Source organism: Seriola aureovittata, chromosome 14, assembly GCF_021018895.1.
Source record: "Seriola aureovittata isolate HTS-2021-v1 ecotype China chromosome 14, ASM2101889v1, whole genome shotgun sequence".
Taxonomy (NCBI): Eukaryota; Metazoa; Chordata; class Actinopteri; order Carangiformes; family Carangidae; genus Seriola; species Seriola aureovittata.
This window is the reverse complement of record NC_079377.1, coordinates 10,758,172-10,779,256: the sequence shown is the minus strand read 5'-3', so window position 1 is coordinate 10,779,256 and position 21,085 is coordinate 10,758,172. Positions and strand designations below refer to the sequence as shown.

The 21,085-nt window shown below is 43.2% G+C and overlaps 1 protein-coding gene across 3 annotated transcripts in view; it reads right to left on the bottom strand.

Annotated features, from left to right (window-relative positions):
• The window catches only part of slc35f3b (solute carrier family 35 member F3b), a 49,578-nt gene that overhangs the window by 5,294 nt on the left and 23,199 nt on the right, over positions 1–21,085 (bottom strand). For 2 of the 3 annotated variants that reach the window (XM_056396104.1, XM_056396105.1), the window contains exons 3-4: positions 7,043–7,385; positions 2,550–2,769 (exon numbers count right to left, since the gene is read on the bottom strand). In XM_056396104.1, coding sequence (XP_056252079.1) covers positions 2,550–2,769; positions 7,043–7,385 — 563 coding nt within the window. Of the gene's footprint in view, positions 1–2,549; positions 2,770–7,042; positions 7,386–17,719; positions 18,023–21,085 lie in introns of those variants that run through there. The other variant, XM_056396106.1, reaches the window with a different exon arrangement.

Sequence of the window (21,085 nt, the reverse complement as noted above, 5' to 3'; positions counted from 1 at the left end):
ACCGCCATCATGTAAACAGGACAGCAGTGGAAATACCCCCCCCCCCCCCCCCCCACTTCTTACACCCACTCCCTGCCTCTGCGATTATCACCGCCTCACACCAGCATCAAACCATTCATCCTGCTCTTAGTCAGTCAGTACCAGACTGAAAATCTTTCCATTATGGTGCATTGCATTTACAGCTTTCTGTCTTAGCCGTATATGTTTGTGTGCATGTGGTCATAACTGTGCATGGAGGGGTGACTGGGCTGAAGAATAGCGGCAGGGTCAAGGCGCAGTCCAGCTGAGTGGATTTGCTCTGCATTAAGGAGGTGTCAGGAAGACAAATGAGCCGTGTGTTTTTGCTTGGACAAAGCCCTCGAGCACCTTTGGCAAAATGTCTCTTTCTGCACTGCAGGCTGCCTGTCAGTCACAGCTACACCTTTCATTTCCACTGTAGCACTTTTTGCCTACAGGGTCAGTGACCCTGCATGAGTTTATGTTTTAGCTTCTCGAGATGTTTCAGCACAATGCGAGGAGCAGAGGGGGGAAAGGATCGTGACAACCTCGCATTGAGCAGCTTGTGTGATTACAGTGTTACTACGGCAGGGCGTGCATGTGGATTAAGCGTGGAACTCCCTTAACAAGTGATAAATCCAAACATGTCACACATTCGCCAAATGGCTGTTCAGTTTATTTTACAACCTTCTTACTTGTTCACTCCATTCTGCCTCTGCTGTTGCAAATAAGACAGGGCCACTTCTTTTCACACACAACATCAGTGAAACAACCAGCATCCCTTTTAATGATTTAGCCCCCCCCCCATGTCTCTCTCTCTCTCTCTATCTCTCTCTCCTCCTACACTTTCATGACAAACTCGTCCAAGATCCCCTGCATTGCTGCAGACATTCAAACACTGCAATCCCCACCACCAAGCAAGAGAGAGAGAGAGAGAGAGAGAGAGAGAGAGAGAGAGAGAGCGAAGCACGATTATTAAAGTATTTGTCTCTTACCGAAGCCCTTTCATTGCAGATAATAGGGGTGGGGTGTAGGAGCATGCACAAGGGAGAGACGGGGTGGTGGAGTGGTGAGTGTGTGAAAGAGAAGAAGAGGGGGAAATCCATTCTGCAGAGTGCAGGATGGCTGCAGATGTGAGAGCATCAGAGGTGTGCAGTGGGAGGAGATCAGTAGATACCTCGATTCACAACGCTAAACCCTCACTCTCCTGTTCCTGCTCCCCCTCAACCGGGAAAATCAGTCACAAACATATGCAAGCACAAACACACACACACACACACACACACACAGCAGGAGGCATATTTGAATGACACAGTGATCATCGGTAGGATATTTCGCTGTCACACAGGTAACATGCTCTCTACTCGACTATGCTGTCTGTGTGTGTGTGTGTGTGTGTGTGTGTGTGTGTGTGTGTGTGTGTGTGCACGTCAGCTCACACTGCGACATATTATGTGCCTTCCTTTGGGTGCCATACACACCGATTGCACAGTAGAGGTCATACGGTGATACATACACACTCCGGGACGCAGTTAAAATCCCCACTTGACCATTAGAGCTTAGAGGAAAATGGCGGACGTCTTTCTCTCCACCAAATTAAACACTTTTGTCTCTAGCGATATAAATGATTTCCAACCACCTCCATGGGGTCACAAAATAAATCCGATTTACAAGAGAGGAAAGAAAAGAAAACATACGTCTGCTACAAAATAAAAAGCATCTCTCTGACCTTGCTACGGTGGCACTGAGAGCTCAACCCACTGCAACTAACATGCAAATAGACAGAACAAAAGCAAATTCAGAAAACATCTCCATCAAGCAGGTTTCTGTATTCGATCATGTTGTGAGCATTTGCAGCACGTGTGTCGTCAAATTGATGAAGATGTTTTCTGAATTTGCTTCTGTTCTGTCTATTTGCATGTGTTTTCTTAAAGTTGCAGTGGATTGAGCTCTCTGGGCCTCCGTACATTTCTCTGATTTTGGCTTTTTCCTCTTTCATCAAACTGAATCAATCAAGAAAAAGCACTATTTGATTGAGCTATTCATGAATCAAATCAACATGTGACAAGATGCTGACATGATTTTCATTTTTCTTTCTTTCCTTCTTTCCTTCTTTCATTCTTCCTTCAAGTCCAGCACTGGTCTAGTTAACTGTGTCCACTGTCGTGTTCAAGCATGAAGCGTGTAGTCAAACATCCAATTAAAAGATAATATCAAGTTACAAAGATATTATATAACCTCATACGCGCAGCAATAATACCACATGGACACAGGTGTATTTTACGTGAAACTATAGAAGTTACATTATGCAACTTCCTTTTATCGTTTTGTTTGTCATAACCTTGTTTATTACAGGTGAACGTTGCTACAGTAGCCTAGAGGGTACAATCTGAAAATCATGGCTTTAAAATCCACTTTGCTTTTTGTTCCTTGTGCTTGACTGAGACTATTATCTCAAGATGCAGCAAAAACATTTTCTCTTGTAAACAAACAAAAAACCTGGCACGCACGCACACAGACACACACACACGCACGCACGCGGATGTACTCACCCTGACCCCCATGAAGCGGTCTCTGAGTACAATCCAAGAGAGCAGGAAGACGAAGGCCTTGTTACAACAGAAGAGCGCCGACACGTCTGTTGTGTTGATCTTCCTGAGGGCCTGCAGGTACAGGTAGTTGGTGAGGATCCACAGCAGGCCAAACGGAGCCACCTTGGTGAAAAACACCTTGGGGGTCAGCCCGTCGTCCCCGAAAAACCTACAGCACTCCCTGTGACACGGACACATAACGCAGGGCAGAGTGATCACATATTGAACAACGTGGGTTGACTGATTTCAGAGATGATACTTATTGTTATGGTGTGGGACTCTAATCAATAGTTAAAGCTATAAACAGCTCTGCTGGAACAAATGCTACCACAGAGAGTAGAGATTCTAATCTGTGATGAGTGTGTCAAGTAATTCCCACTATAACAGGTACATCTAAATGAACACCACCACAGCGCATGTGGGACCCACTTGGAGAAATAAGTAAATATTTACAAATACAATAAGATCTTCCACCAGGCACTGAAGTTACATATTTCTAGCTCACATTCAGCTGTCTCTCTTAATGAAACTAAACATTAATAGTAATTTTTTTCCCCTTTATTTCATCCTAGTGTCGGTAATATCTAGGCAGTATTTTTGGATTTTACAATTTGCCTACACTGGGTCAAACTGTGCTGTGCAGACAAGTACTTAGTGTACTGCACAGCCGAATACTGGGGGAATACACATGGGACATACAGAAGTAGCTGTTTCTGGTACATGTGACTCCGTTTATGAGGAATCCACCCATTTTGGAAGAGAAACTGAATCTGCCGATCGGCGATGAACACTCAAGTCAGTCTGGTGACATTTTGTTATCTTGAAAAAGTGACTTCAACTCAGGTTCAAAGGCTGTATTCCAAAGTGTGAGGCTTAATCGCATACTACGGATGATTTTCAGCGCGTGTCCCGTCTGGCTTTGATGTCTGTCTAGAGAAGTTTTTTAACGACACACAAGAAGCTGTAGGTTTTTAAATCATTTGAAAAGAACGGATGAAACTGCCCCTAAAATAAAAGCTGACAGTCTAAAGCTATTGCCCTGACAGTCAATGCGTCACACTGTGAAATGTAAGAGGTGAACCAAACGGTGACAGCAGGTACCAGTATCAAAGTACTTGATAGTGATCCTGTCCACTCTGTTACTATGATTTGAAATGTTCTCCTGGCTAAGCGTTTGTGTCATGTCCCACTGCTCTGATGTCAAGAAATATTTATTCTCCTCCTAAACTACACGACTCCCCACTCCCCCCCGGGTCAAAATCTAACATTATTGAATTTTTGAGATGCTGGCATTTTGACTGCTGCTGTTTACAGTGCTCTTGAGTTACACAGTTTTACCCTGAAACGTGTGTGTGTGGCTGTGAGAGTTATGAAACAGCAACAACTGAGGAAACAGCAGGTAGGACATTTGTGTTGAGTGTCTTTCCGGACGCTGAGGAGCAGCGTTGTTATGAATACGCTCCAGAGGGCTGAGTCTGCACTAAAAATCACTTCTCACACTTAATTCAGTGACAATCACATTAAAGTTTATCACCATTTCATTACAGACACTGGATACGGCACCTTTGCATCCAAACCAATAACAGGTTTGCGGTTTGTTTCTGTTACGCTGTTGAACCTGTGAGACCTGTAATCCCATCTGATATTAGAAAAACCTGCAGCTCTAAGACTCAGCTGAGGAAGGTGTTATGGAGGCAGATTTTAATGCAGCGAGCAACTCATCAAATCATCTTTTTTATTTGGTTTCTGGGCAAATCAAAACCAGCAATAGAAGTGATGACAATATTTCACAATTGCACTGTATTTGGTGGTCTTTGTGATAGTGTTTGGAATCTATATATTAATCTATGATACTCATGAAGGTTTGACAAAAAAAGAACAAAAAAAAAAATCCTTATTATTTACTATATTTTTTGACCACATCTTCCTTGGTGGATGGAGTTTGCTCAGTTAAGATACTCAAGTGTACAATCTCCGAGCTTGTATGATGTAATTCAAAGCTGAGGAAAAAAAGCTAGCACCTTATGTTATTGCTATTATCATTATCAATTTTGACAATCTGCTGTTTCCAAGGTCAAGAATGAAATTTAATGCTCGACTCATGAAAGTATTTTCCAAAACTAAATTGCAGCAGTCAAGTGAAAAAGAAAAACCCTCCTTGCTTTCACCCAGATAACTGTGTTTTGATATTCATTCAAGGTTTTCGTAATAACCTCAGATCTTCTCAGACTACAGTAAAGAGAAGCATGGACTCCTCATTCAGAAGCCAGCTATTGCCAGTATCGGGTCTTTTCCTCCACTTCGGCGACTGTTTCATACAAAGAGACAGGACAGATATTACAAATGTCAACTCCTGGTCTCTGTTTCTTCGCATTGTCTGAGATTCACCGGGAGACACAATGTGAATAAACACAAAGTAAACAAAGCGATTGATATTCGGAGCACGTCAGCTCTGGCCGAGCGGTGGGAGCTACAGATCTTTGTGTAAGCCCTCAAAAAGGAAGACTGACATCAGAGAGGTGCGTCAGAAATGTATAGCCGATTCCCCTGGTTCACCCACCCTCCCATGACACCTTCCATCCCACCGCCTTCTTTTTCTCTTTGTACTAAAGAAAGCTTAGCAGGGAGCAGAGACAAGACTTTTGTCTAAAGACCGTGATTAATGTCGTGTTTCAACTGTGAAAGCACCTCTGACACAATCAGGAACACATTCTCTCTGTTTGCTGCAGCAGGATAACTAAAGATGAGACCCTTATATTAAACAAAATTAAATATGTTTTTGTAAAGCTATTAAGTTCATTTGGAAATCAAATATGCTGCTGAGCTAATTAAAAGCAGTTGGGAAAAAGATTAAAAATTAGATGTGTGTTTCATCGTACAGAAAGAGTCATCTTAGTATGACTTTTTCACACAATTTTACAAATGTGTTATAATATGTAACTTTAGCTTTTTAAGGAAAATACCCCCATGGACACGCTGATACTCTGCTAAACACCATGTATCCTTTGTATTTAATGCTGCTTTGTTTTTAAACAGACTTCTTAATTGTACCTGGCTTTAATTGATTTATCAATAGATTATTCTCTTGGCTAGTTTTGCTAGTTGCATACTGGTTTGGACCACATCAACAAAAGACCAATTTCTCTCTCTTTTATCTATTTTAGTAATTTTTTAATTTCATTATCAAATGGCAAAGATTAAAGGAAAGTACGGGGAAAAAAACAGCCTTTTTCTGTAGAAGAAATATAGTCTCTAGTTTCTGTCCTGTTTCTCATCTGACGACCCCCTCATGGTTCGTCTTACAGCTGATGCAACATCTGCATTCATATATTCCCCTCATGGCTTTTCTGCAATGACCACAGAATAAAACGCCTGAGCATTCCAGCGGTGGGTTATATCTGTATTGCATTCAGGTCTGCTCAGGCTGCTGCTGTTGGGGAAAATGACTTTCTCTTCTATGACGTGAAACTGTACGACAGCTGATGCTGTTGATTTTTTTTCTCTTTGTTTTGACTGCACATCGTGGCGAGTGTGTTTGGCCTGTTAGCCGTAACAATAAGGAGAAGCAATCAGAGAAACAATTTTACCAATGAAAGAACCCAAAGTATAAAATATTAGACATCATTGATTGCTTATTCTAAATAGTGTGAATAGTATTTTAGGGTGGACAGATGGTACTGTTTAGTAGACAAGTAAAGTAGTACCTCTCCCCTTAATAATGGTACATTGACGCATTGCCAGCCATTTCTCCAAAACAACAGTGTTCAGGGCGCTGAGATTTAGCTGTGCCAGTTGCATTTTATTGCTTTTGATCTCAACTAAAATTCTCAGCCCCTTATGAAACAGGAACCTTGTGAAAACCAAACTCTAACTTTGAGATTTGGAAAAAGTCCATATTTTTATTACATCATGCCTCAGCAACTGTAACACCTTCTTCACCTTGTTCATCTTCCACGAAAATAACTCCAGCTGGTTATCAATAATAATAATAATAATAATAATAATATACGTATTTATAATAAAACATACATTGCACATTACTCCAGAGTTAGCTTCTCTCTACTGATTCCCTGTGAGTTTTACAAATGGTTTTGAACTTTGAAAAAGTTACATTAAAATATTCAATATTATATGGTCAGGCAGCTTTGTATTTAAAGGAGTTGTTGTGACCTGTGACCCCCGGCTGGAGCCTCTGGTGTTCAGAGCAGGGACGTCTGGCTGTTCCAAGGTCAAAGACACTGTTTGTGCTTTTGCTGTTGTTGCTTCTTGACTCTGGAGCAGCCTCACAAGGTCTTAGAGGAGCTTAATCGACTTACTTTGTAGGTTGTTTTATATTCTTTATTGTCTTCACTGTTTATTATATCCACCCCCCTTTTCTTTTCTTTTCTTTTCTTTTCTTTTCTTCTGCTGCTATATAAATAAGCTTGCTTGCCGAGCAGTGACAGTCTTCTCACCTGAATCTCTGTCTGGGCGTCTGCCTCTCTGGACTCTTGCACAGGTGGCCGATGTAATAGAGGGGAAAGAAGAGGCAGTTCCAGGTGGTGGCGAACCAGGTGAGGGTGAAGGGGGCGTCGAACTGCTTAAAGGTCAGCTTGGCCAGCTGGGTGGAGCCTGCCCATGATGAGCACACGCACATCACCATGACGACCCCCCACAGGGCCTTCCGCACCTGTACAGTTGTTACCCTGATGCAGCAGTGGAGCCTCCGTCTGCTGGAGCCGGACTCTGCTCCTGCGGCACCTCCAGCCGACTGTGCGTCTGTTGTGCCCACCACATTCTCCCTGGTGCGGTCTTCTCCTGTAGGTGGACACATACAGCAAGTAAACACTGATACTTCGTCTATGAACAGAATTTTCTTTTTCAATATTGCTGTAGTTGAAGGAGTTTTGCTAAATTTTAAACAAGTTATTACATTGAAAAATTCTGATTCAAGCACTTTTTTGGTTCTCAAAGTGGTGCGGGGACCCCCAGGGGTCCTTGAGGGGGTTCCTGGGAATAATTTATTTTCACTATAATCCCATCCATAAGTAACACAATGACATAATGTGACTATTAACTACTGATTCTTTTGCTCATGGGTTTCACAGACTTTCTGTAATAAAACATCTTAAAGCAACAATCTTATCAGATGGGGGACCCTGGGACAAAATCTTATCAAACGGGGGTCAGTGGTCTAATTTGTGTCAGCTTAGGGGTCCTTGATGTGAAAAAGTTTGAGAACCACTGGTTTAGAAAATATAGATTAGCTCTATACATGGGCGTACTGTATATATATATTCTGTGAATATCCTCTGCAGTAAATCAGAGGACACTTTTTTCTGTGTGAGTACCTGCGTTTTTTTCTGTATAAATATAGCTCCATTTGCAGTTTAATTGAACTTGAAGGTAATCAATCAGACATGAGTTAAAAATATGGTGATCAAGTGTGACAGGCAGCAGCCAAACAGAGGACAAAAGAGGACAGATCTGTTATCCAATCCAAGACCTCTTCTCCACCTCACGAGCTACAATGACATATCTGTGTGCGTGTGTGTGTGTGTGTGTGTGCGTGCGCGGGCGTATGCTTGCCCAAGCGCACAAAGGCACATATTACAACACTTAGCTTTCTATTGCTTGTGTCAAAACCCGACAGCCTCCATACTTCTTCTATTATGTGTGAATTGAAGCAAAGTGTTGCCGAGCTGTTTTCTGTCCCACTCACACCCACTCTGTGCTTCAAACCTGATTCACTTACCAAGGTCACTTTTGTTCCCTCAAGTCATTAAACTTACCTATTGTCTCCTCCAAACTACTACAGTTATCGCTTTACAGTCTTTTGTGAAAGTATTAAAGTTAATAAGCTCAAACACATCATTTAAGAAGATCTTCCAGTAGTTCAGGTCGTCTACATGGGCATTTACTCTGCTGAGAACAATAGTTACATTAGTCATACAACAGATAGTCATTCAGACCGGTTATCTGGCTTCCTTTATCTCTCAATGACATTGTGTATTAACCATACAATAGCATAACCATAACAAAGTACCACCAGCAAAGTCCTTATAAATCAGACTGCAGACCATTTTAGAGCCAAACGGACCTTGTAGCTATAATTTCACCACAGAGAATGAAACTGCAACACCACAAGTTTACAATCAGGGAAGCGAGAGGACAAAACAGACAACATCGCCCCTGTATCGGCTCTGTTTCATAACGGCTGTGTAATACGCACCATGCATCTTCTGCCTTCCAACAAGTTAAAAATGTGAGATCTCCCTAATGGTGTTTCCAGAGGTAATGATGTGCCGCAGGGAGCCTTTTGCAGATTCATCTGCACTGTACACTGCTGACTGGAATATAGAACGCACTTCAAAAGGCCTCAGTGAGACGAGAATAAATATAACTTAGGCTGGAGTTACACTGAGGAAATTATTATTGTACAGCATCAACAGGACACGGAAGTCATATTATTTTAGTTCTCCCGTGTCAGTTTATTTCCATATAGCACTGATGACGCTCTTTATGTTAATGCATTCTCTGTAATCCAAAGCTCACCTATTGTCTAATACATGCGGCTTGCTGCCTATTTTTTTTTTTTAAGGGGGAATCTGTCAAGCCCGATGGGGCGACTCATTCTTCCTGGCAGAGCTGCTTCTGACCTTGCCAGGTGGTCTCATCATATCACAGATTAACTTCCCTGATGACTATCACCTCTAAAATTAATGCCCCGGCTTCCTCAGGCTCCCGACTGAATGCACAAGAGATTCTTATTTTGTTTCTCTACAGCAACTGGAAATGTGACGTAATTAAAATGTAATTATACTGTATTGAAAAATGCTCCCTACTGCAAAAGCACTTGACACATCTGACAGCCCCGGGACACATTTGGCAGCAATGAAAGCTGATTCAAGATCATTGTCTGTTATTGCATTGAAATGATGAATCAGCAAAGACCAAAAAAAGAGACAGACACACGTGGATGTCTGTCAAAGTCTTGGGCACAAGGATAAGAATTAAGTTTCTCTATTCTGAGCCCCAAGCCTCTTTGTCTCGTTCTGAAGGTCATCTCTTGTTTACGCTGCCCGGCTTTTGTCCTTCCTGGGCCTCCATCCCACATCCCGTGGCCCTGGCCACTGCTCCATACTGCAGCACAGTTTAATCTTCCAAATGCAGTGATGGGCCAAGCCAATCAGCCCCCAGAGAGGCGCTGGGTGTCCAGCAAAGCATTTCCAGCTCTGGCACATGTGAACATGCTGAGTGTCATGACTCCATCAGTGATATTCCTGTCACACAGCCCGCACTCTTCAATGAAGCTGTTACCGTAACACTCAGCATCGATAGAATCCAGTCTCTCTTTTTTAAAACGAAACACAATGAATTATGAATTATTAATTAAAGCCACTGTGAGTAAATGCTGAGACATCAACCTATATTCATTTGTTACCCACTGAAGCAATGACTCGATAATTTAAAGACAATGCGCTCCTTTCACATTTAGACTGACGGTGACTAATGATGCCGTATCAACCTTGACTGCCAGTGATGAACAATATGGAGCTCTGCTGAACTCATCAGTGTGAGAGAGCTGGGTCAGTCGAGTGGCTGAGAGAGATAGAAAGGCTGCTCCGCTAATGACATTTGAAGCCATTATTACCATGACTGAAACACCCAGAAAGAGTCTCCCTCTGTAACTGCTAAATGATTAAGTGAAAGCTCTTAACATTATCAGTTTGTAATCGAATGTCAACTGTCAAGGTCAGCCCCATACACACCACAGCGACTGCAGTACAGTGAATAGCCTGCGGTGCAATCTTTGGTCTCATTTAGAGTATTTCTTTTATATAATATTTCATTATTAATCTCATCCTTTTGCACGCTAAAATGGATTTAGATTAGGTTTAGTGGCAGATTAGCGAAGATGCTTAATTTAGAGTTAAGAATATAGATGGAAGCATCTCCTTTCATCCAACCCATTCTGTGTCCAAATGTACTTAAATGAACCTAACAGGCGTCTGTGAAATCAATGGAGACAGGAAGGAAGTGTGTGGCGTCCTTGTAGGATCGGCTTTGGATCCACTCTGACAGCTGTGTATGGCTTCTCCATGTTGCCTCCTCACATGTTTTCGTCCCAACCACTCTGCTGAGTGAAGGCATGGTAACACCGTGGAATTTCATATGCACAGGTAAAAGTAATCTCAAGAGTAGAGAAAGTGTTTTGATACTTATTGACAGAAGGGAATAAATTTTAGCCACTAAACTCTTTTCTCCCTGTGTGAAAATCTGTAGATGAATCAGTGTCTTTACCACTGAAGGTACAGCAAATCAATTTGTATCTTATGTGGTCATTTGTCTGCCTCTAGTGTTTTAGTACACTGAGCACCTCATAGGCTGGGTATTGAAAATACGTCCTGCTCCCAGTAGGGTCGAAGCACTCCGATTGGTGTTGAGACTTATCTTGCCATTAACCAGCCAGTTTTCCAGTTTTTCTTCCATCTCAACGCATTCTTCCCTGCTGCCCGACCAGCCTTGTTCCCACTCCCGCTCTCCTTCCTCCTCCTGCAGACTCTGCAGTGCAGATCTCTCCTGCTGATAGCTGCAAATCCCAAACGTGCCAGCAGAGGCCTGCCTGACTGCCTGTTTCTCACACTTCACAGAGCCTGGCCATGGCACGCCGAGAGAGCCCTGCTATGTTCCCCTGTAGCTCCCTGAACGGGCCACCGCCCACACCATTCACGCACCCTCTCTCTCTCTCTCTCTCTCTCTCTGCCGCCCCTGACTCTCCCAGAGCAGGAACAAAGATCCTCGCAGGCAGCAGCGGCGATGGCGTCGGGCTCGTGTGGGTTTGCCAGGGTGGCCGTGCAACTGTCGAGAGTGTCTCCCTGGGACCTCAACTGTAAGTGGGGGACACTGAGGTAAGAGAGACAGAGAGAGGTTTGTCTACTTGCCGATACCTCTGTGGGAGTGAGAGTGCACTGCAGCGCTCTGCCTCAGTGATTCAAGAGGTAAACAGATCAATCACTGATACACACTTTAGAGGAACTCTTCTCCTTGTCTTACTGTCTGCTGGGACTCTGCTTCTTGATGGATGGATGAATGGACTGGTGCAACTTACTCATACTGCCATGCTCATAATAAAACATCACAGTGCAAAGTCATTGTTTGGCTACGCACACAGTTTATATAAAACACGTGAATCAATAACTTTAAAGGTCAGTTCACCGTAATGTGAAAGGTTTTCGTATCTAAAAAATATCTGCATGGCTAGATACGACTAAAGGTACCAGGCAAGTGAATATATGTTTTTTCTGTAATTTGGTTGAACTGACCCTTTAACGTAACCTTTTGGATCTGGATGAATAACAGGCGAACAAACACAAAATCTAAGCTCATCTTTAAACATGTTTTTGGCTGTCACACAGCATCAATCATTGAATCAATACCTTAATAAAAATAAATCCTTCAATCCCATTTTGGTTTATTGGGTTTGTCATTTCTGACATGTAAGTCGAGGGTAGTGTCTTTAAAAGATGCTGGTCTGTGCTCGTTTGCACAATCTCTAGGAATTTGTTATGTACTATAAACGACAAATGTCACATTACACAGGGACGGTAGTTGCGTCACGGCAGACAGACAGTCAGAGAGACAGGTAGCGCACAGACAGTCAGTGTCACAGTCTTTGTAATCTCTGACAGACAGTGGGAGTCTGTGATAGTCGGCTGTGACAGCTTGGTCGGGCCAAGCTGCCAGTCAGAGGCCTTTCAACACACCAGAGCAGGCTCATCTGACACGCCTGTCCCAACCAATAACGCAACAGAGAGACAGGTGGAAAACACACCCCGCTGCGTCAACCACCTGATAGGTGAGACCACATGTATCTGAGAGGACAAAGGCCCAGGAGGGCAGACAAGGGCGGGACGGCTGTTACTGATCCCGCTCTCCTTAATTCCTGACTGGTTTCTCCTTCAACCTCAGAGGACAACAGAGCAACTTGCTCACCGGGAAGCGAACTTGTTGTTTGTCACTGCCCTGACCTGCCCAGCTGGTTCAACAGATGCTAATGATTCGGGTCAATGCTGCGGCCCCCCTGATGCCTCATTGGCTACCGAGTACCGACACGACAAAACACAGCGCGCAAGCAAGCAGCGTGTGTTTGCGTGTATCAGTGCACTGTGTGTTACAGCAGAGCTACAGCAATTACTCATATTTGGCACTGGGTACACTGCCCAACAGTATATTCCCCAGTCTTGAAGCATCCCTCACTCTCTCTTGCAGCCCCCCCCCCCCCCCCCCCCCGCTGTGAATACTTTGTGACCGACCTGCAGTTTAACACACTGGCAGAGTCCCAGCACTTTCTGCAACAAATCAATATTTAAAAGATTGGCTACAGCGTCCATGTTGAAGTAATGGATAGGCAACCACCACAGGTGCACACTCTGAGCGTCTGCCCAAACAGCTCCTCCTCTCCCTCCCTGCACCCCAAGGCCACTGATGATGCAATGACCCTATCAGACATACATAAACCTGACTTAAGACTTTTCATCTTAGCCTTCCCATTACATCACTGCTGTAGAGCCACCCATTCAGTGTGATGATCAAGTAGTTTTTTAATGGCATAAGAAAAAGGAAGTTTATCAAACAAGATTTAGACGGAGTGAACTGCCAAGTCAGTCATTTTCACAGATGAAATGTGACGACGCACACAGCACACTTTTTTGCTGACACTATTTGCGAGCTGCTCACAATTACTACAAGTGCTTGTAGGCTTGTTATTTCAGCTTTGTAATAATTAGCCCACTAGGTACACCACAACTGTCCCATCTGGTCCAGCGGCTGCATTAGACAATTTGGAGAGGATAGGCAGCCGTCCTGCACCCGAGGAAAGCTTTCGGATCAACTCCCTCAATTTAGGATTATAGCTTAGAGCTTCTTCAATACACTTTCTTGCAGAGGATTTTGCTCAAAGATTTAAAAAAAAACACCACTACACTGTTACAGAACGCCTTCTCCTATATGAAAGACAAACAAGATATCCAGTGAGGAAGTCACGGCAACAATCCTCAAATGAACTTATACGATGAATATTAGCACTTCAGCAACATCCATCCATCTATTTAATGTCTCATCTCATTCATTGCAATGTAAAATGATCGCTTTCTCTGCACAACGCACTCTGCATTTGATAAACCCGAGCAAAAGCTTGGCCATTGTGTATTCATCACAAACTTATCAAGTGGGAAAGGTCTGTTTCACTCGCTTTTAAAATGAATTTAGACAGAGGAAAGAAGCGTCTGACTACCTTCAAAGTCAGCACCAATTACATTCAAAGGATGAAAGTAACCTTTTAATGGAGCTCGGAAAGAAAAACTCGTCATCGCTGCCTAGCTGCTGATCTTTCAACAGCACTGATGCAGGTTCAGCATACATGCACTGTACGTTTGACCTTTGTTCCGGCAGATGTAGCCTCATCTCCATATCGAGGTTGTTGGTATTCACGCACGGCCTGTATGTGCATTTACATACATATAAGACTCATGCAAATTTTTACAAGATGCAAGAATTGTATTTTGTGAATGTGCTTGAAGTACACACGTTATGTGTTTGTGTTTAACAATGATGATTCAGGTTCTCATGCCCTTCATCTGAACTTGACAGAATCATTATTGTTTTAAAGCTGTAATCTTGCTGCTTTTTTTTTTTTTTGGCTCATCTGCTCAGCGGTAAATGCTGATGTTCTTTTTGCTAAATGCACATATTTCATTAAGCTGACGGTGACACTCGAGCACGGTGCACAAGCAGCGGGGTAGACAGGCCAAATTAGCCAACTTTACAGCTGTATCCACACAAGGAAGTTAGTGTAATAGCTGCCTTTTTAATACATTTTAAAATCATGACCGACAGACTGGAGCAAACTGCTGGATTGTCCACAATACAATGTCACCTGACTGGGAAAAACTTGAGCTTGAAAAGCATTGAAGATTCAATATTGTGTTAAATGAGTGACCTAAATCTGGACTTAATACTGCCCTATGATACAATGGCTATAATCTGTGGTCAGGTGCATCGGCGCCTGAGGAAAGGTTCAGTTTGCCCCTAATAGCAGCTGGTGATATATGACCAGCTTCCTGCGGGACTTGTGTACACTGAATCACTTAAAGAAAAAAAAAAAGAAGAAAAAAAGCCAGCTCTGTTCAAAGTGTGTAATGAAATTACAGAGATTAAAGGGACTTTTATGAACTTCTCGCCCCAGCCACTGACGACACAGGAACAACACAGACATTCCCCGAAGACATCATCACTCAAAATGCATTTAAAAAGAAATCAATAATTATCATCTATTGTGCTGCTGGCTGTGTAAATCGGTCGCAAGGACACACAGGAGACGATTCCCCGGATGAAGTCCGTGAATCAAACTTATGGTTGTAGGAGACAGACGGAGACACCCAGAGATGGACTTGTGTTACAAAATAATATCAAGCAACATTAAAAGAACAGGATGACTCTGGGATGTGCTGCCTGATGATGGACTGTTGTGTTACTAGCCTCCAGATAACAATTGTACACTTAAGTCTGATGCCAAAATTGATCTGTGGTGGTTCCACCTTTCTCTCAAAGCAAATCAAGGCTGTTAACTTGATAGTCCCTGAAGACATGTTGGTGATCTAGAGACTCAAAACGGGCGTGGGGGGGTGGTACACCAAATTAGACTCTGAATTTGGTTTAGCAGAGCTGAATATGTCTCTACATCTGTTTCCAGTTTTGTACTTGCAGTGATTGTCGCTCTAATACTATGTGGAACTGTGAATGTTAACTGGACTCAGAAAGAAAAAAAAAAGAAAGACAGATGAAAATCCCAAACTGGAAAAAAAAAAAAAAAAACTCTTTGACAGTCGGCGCAGGTTGTTACTGAGGAGAACAGAGGTTTTTGGAGCTGGTGTTACATAAGCAGCAGAGTCTCTGAAAAGCTGTGTGTTGATCCGCTGTGGCCCCCTGTGATTCCCTTCTCCTTCAAAGCAGCTGTTGAAACGGGGAGCCGAACGTTGACATCATAAACTCTCCAGCTTTGACTCCCTTAAACAATTTACAATACCGTGTCGCCCCCCCCAAAACAAACACACACACACAGTTACAATCCTTTCTCTATCCACGGCCCCGTGTCACACCGTGGCTTTTGTTAATTCTGTATATAGAAGCTTGTCAAATAACAGCTTGCCGCCATCTCAGTTATTCTGAAAATAAAATATCTTGAGCTGACATTCACACTAATAAGCTTAAAACCTTTGGTAATCCAGCAGCGGTGATTATTCCGAGGTTATCCTGAATGCCTTGCATTGCCTGAAAACAGCTACAGCATCTTGTTTGTTAATTTGATAGATTTCTGCAGTGTCCATGTAAAACAGCATGGAAATTCCTCATCCATATTCTAGCAGCTGGTCTAGTCATAAATTATGAATAATGAAGTATTTTCAGTTATTTTCAGTTAATAGCCCAGACTGTCCTGCTCTCCCCAACACCTGGAGCACAGTCACAGTTAAGCTTCACTGACGAGTCTTAGTCAGCAAGCTCTGCAGCTCAAGATATGACACAAAACTAATTTAACAGATGGTTAGAATTAAACAAGTATTTGGTTACGCTCATGTTTTTAGCTCCACTTGCTCAGGTGTCACGAGTCACCATCAGTGTTTTATGTGAGTACTACCTTACTGCACTGCACAAAGTACAGCTACCGGCAACCTTCTCCTAACATGATCAATCATGTGATCAGACTGATTTTATCTGTAAGCCGTCATAAGCTTTTAGGACTATTTCCACGTGTCATGTGATGAGTACATGTATTTGAATCATGCAAAAATGAATAAAATAATGAAAGTTATAGAGATAAGTGTATGATAAGAATGAGAGCGTGTACATACATATGATTTATCAATTACATTTAATCCTTATTTTCCCTTATTTCCCCCGTCCTGTGAGAGATGCAGATGTCCTAGGGATTACTTCAGATGCAAGGCGCTAATGCTGTTCTGTTCTGGGTGCTGTGAAATCAGCAGCCAATTCAGTGTTCTGTGCTTACGCCAGCCAACCCCCCCCCCAAAAAAAAAAAAAAACACTGAGGCATTCAGCAGTCCTCTGCGCTGAGGGGTAGATTAAAAAATGCATAACATCCCTCCTTTGCACAAGCATGAGGAGAACATCAAAAGAGACACACTGTACAGGCAGGAGGAGAGCTATATGACAATATACTTGCTGAAGATGTCAGGACAGGCGGGGGGGGAAACACACACACACACACACACACCACACATGCAAGGAGTCAGAGAGGAGCTTGTCCCTTAATGATGTCAGTGGGAAACCTAATTGTGCTCCTGCAGATCAGAGGAACTCTGGCAGACAAAAGCGGGGAGACCCCATGTAATGAAGGCACCACGAAGAACAGTCCCACAGAGCAGTGACAGGGGCCATTAACATGTTTGCTGCTGGGTTCATGTCCCAGCTGCTCTGGCAGTGATGCTCTGGTATTTCAGCTGCCTGTGATGGGTGGGGGGGGGGGGATCCCTGCTGCAATAACAACTTAAGACCCTCCCTAAGGAGCAGTAAAAATTTAGCACAGTCTTCATCAGACCAGCATGAGTCAAAATCAGTGCGTCAATAACCTAGTAGTTTGGACAATATGCAGGTCTATTTCAGGCTTCATTTTTAGGAGGGGGAGGTGGGGGTGAGGGGTGGGGGATCAGCAAAATCACATCATTACAGAAAATAATAAACAGATATCGCAATTAAAATCCGCTTGTATTGTTCGGCACTTAGATGCAGAAAATTGATTAGAGATTCTGTCCGATTTGCATTAAAATATTGCATCATAGATTTAACGCGAAGTTCCGCGCTCGGCTGATCCGTGTTATTTTATCTCGCTCGCGGAGAGATTTTCTAAAGTTGATGCCTGTCTTAAAGAGCGGGCAGTCTTGAACCAGATATTAGAGAGATATTTGAGCTGAAATCCCCTCTCTCTCTCTCTCTCTGTGAGATCAACAGAGGGATGCTGCTAAATTTAGAGAAGAAAAAAAAAAACACAACAAGGCAGCCCCAAAAGGCAGAAACATCAGCCCCCAGTTTGCGGGGTTGCAGGCGTTTCCTAAATGGATGTGAACTCTCCTTACCTTCCACTTTGGTGAGGGTGAGCACCGGACTGTTGCAGGCGGACAGCGGGGCAACCCTTGCGGAGTGTTTCTTCATGATGATGAGCTCGGATGGGCTGAGCTCTGAACCGCTTCGACTACATCCCTGAAGCTGATTTGGTGCAGACACCAGACCTCTTGATGGGACTCTTGATGTTTCTACAGCCGGTCTCCTGTTCTCTGTCCCCTTGAATCCATCCAACTCCCTGTTGGTGATTTTTTTTCTCTGCCTCTGTCGTATCCCCCCACCCCCTTCCTCCACTTGCCTTCCCTCCCCAAATCTGCTGTATCCAGTGCGTCCTGGTTGGTCTCTCCTCACGTACAGTTTGACAGTTGCTGCAATTCGCCAGCGTCACACACCCATCAGTCGCCCCCCCCCTCCCCTCCTCCTCCTCCTCCTCCTCCTCCTCCTCCTCCTACAGCATCACAACCACCACCCACCACCCCCTGTCCCGAAGCAATCGTGCCCGGTTGTCCTCCCCGACCCCCCGTGACCGTGGTCCCTCCTGGGCTAACGAAGCTCTGCATGGGACTGACTGGGCGCAGGCGAACTCTGGGCTATATATGGACCCTTTGACATATATGATGGGACACATGCAGATGAAATGGGAGGGCGGTGTGGGGGTGTTTAGCCCGTAAACACTCTAATTGGTGGGGTTTCTAGTAAATTAAAATATAATGAAACGAATTAATGGTTTTATCCGGGGACCACGTGGAACCCGCGCAATTAAGCCTCATTGAAAGTCCACAGACTCTACTTTATAATACAGTCTATTAACTGGCTTTACAGCTGTTTTTCGTGTTTGTACGTCCTCAATTTCAGTTTGTGGATTTAATAAGAGTTTCACTTGTACCTGAACTGCCATTTAATCAGAAATGAGCCCAGAAACTGAAGAAAAACCAAAAAGTGCTGGTTGTGAAATTAAAGACAGATGTTTCCTGAACATATCTTCAAGGATGTGTTCAAATATTATACAGTCCTTCACATGCATTACTTGGCATAGTCTGGTGTTAACAGTGTGTTAAGGTGTTGTTGTGCAGCACAAAGATATAAACTCTGAACAGGGATTATCAACTATTATTTTTGAAAACCCAGTTTATAGAGATTTTTTCTCGATTCTTGGTTTTGTGCTACTAATGATATGAGAATCACTCTTTGAATATATACCCCAAAAAATGGATCAAATCAAATGAATAACCCCCCCCCCCCTTTTCTCTCTCTCTCTCTTTCTCTCTCTCTCTGCCTTGCTGTGTGGCTATGTGTGTTTGATATTGATTGACATTGATTGCAGACAATCCATAAGATTTCAGTCCTGGTTCATTTGGTGATACTTTGGTTGCTGGCAGTAAAAGCAGATGCCACATATAGGTCCAGTAGACACTCACTGAATAACTACTTTGTCCGAAATACAACAGCAGATCAAGTGGTGTATCTGTTGCAGTGCAGCCAAACAAATTCACATTGCACTGTAGGCAATGCTCAGTTTGCATTCGCAGTAACGTAATACAGCTCTGAGGTGGTGTAGAGAAGGTGGATAGTAAACAGCGAAGCTAATATCAGGGAGATATAATTACAGACAGTAACTCTGGATTACACGCTGCATTGTTCCCTGGGAGTAGGCTATAAATCCAGCCTGGGAATGACCGACTTCACGTCTTAACAATAAAAGCTAATATGTATAGAGGTCATTTTATAATGTAAATAAACTGAGTGCAGACCAGCAGCAATAAACTGCAGGCCTATATATATATCCTGTGTTGAGGCTGGGTTGAAGTTGTTCTGGTAAAAGCTTCGAGATGGGTTACATTTTCAGGCTCATCTAAGAGGCGAATGAGAGGTGTTGAACACATGGTTGAGTGTCCCGTGTCCCATGTCCCATGTCCCATTGAGCTCTCTCTCTCTCTCTTTCTCTCTCTCTCTCTACCAACAACAGAAATTGGTTTTGAAAGCTGAAGTGACAATTCAGAGCTTCACATCGAGTTTTACAGCTTTTTTAAACTGAGAGCTGCTCAACACGGAGCTGGTGAACTGAAATTGTGCCTGATTCCCCCTTTTCTGTTATCACGTCATTCCACATGTCACAGAAACCATTATACACACACAGATAATACACCAGAGGGAAAACAGATTGCTGTCAGTGGCACAGTACAAATTGAACTGCTAAGTATTGATCTGAGAATGCCCTTGCTGTCCCTGTGACACTGCTTTAATGTCCTTAAAGACATAAATATGTGTGTCTGCAGTGGCTTGCGCTGCATGTGTGTGAGTGCTGAGTATGGGCATGCCTAAAGGAAGCCGCACTGAATAATTCACTGCTTAGACTGTACCTCACACTCAGGAAGAATCCCCTGCCCTGCCTAACTAGGACAGACAGCTCGAAAAACCCTCTGCCCAGACCCATTCTGATGTCCCTGAGCAACAAAATCCACAAAATCCTTTACTATTTTCCTTTGCTTCCCACTCCTTCTGTGTTTGGGTTTGAAAAATATCAACAAAAAAAAAAAAAAATGTCAGGAACAGCGGATGGGAGCTAATGGATGAAGTGAAAGAATTCACAGTGAATGAACTAATAGGGCAGCAGAGGATGTTTGATGGATAAACATTATAAACACGTCACCTATGAATTATATTGGTGTGTGTCACGGTGAAAAATTCCAGTTTTTTTGTGTGCGTCTATGTGAGTCCCATTCAGGCTCTGCAGCTGCCAGCTGTCTTTGGGAACTAGCTTAATTATGTCAATTTCCAGTGATATGGTAAGAACATGAAGATTCAGTCGGAGGAGCACTCGCTATTATTGATAGAAAAGACAGAGAGGTGGAAATAGGTGGAGCGGGTGAGATCATTAAAAGAGCCCAGTCAGTGACTCATAGACTTTTATCTGCAAACACGGAGGAGGATCAAACCAGTCCAAGCTCTACGACACCACATGACAACTCTCTCTCCCTAACACACATTCACATACCGTATATGAATAGGGCTAAGCGTGTACGAGCAATAAAGAAGTGTAAAAAGCCAAATCCTTTAAGGTTCCCTGCATCAGCACAGCCTTCTGAATCCCTATTTCTACCCAGAGACTGATGGAAGCAGATCCAGGACGAGAGGCGATTATTCCTGCATGTACAGTGGAGTGTTCTAGTGTGAGAGGCTTGTATTTTTCTTAAATGTTTGTTCATGCTGAATAATGAGGGAAGCCATAGTCATTTTCCAGCTCATACAACCAGCGCTGCTATAATGTTATCAACCAAACGTGGAAATGCTTCATATCAATCTTTTCTGGGACAGTAAATGCAACTATAAAATATTGGGATATAACCTTCTAGAGAAAATTGAGGTGGCTATAGGACAGA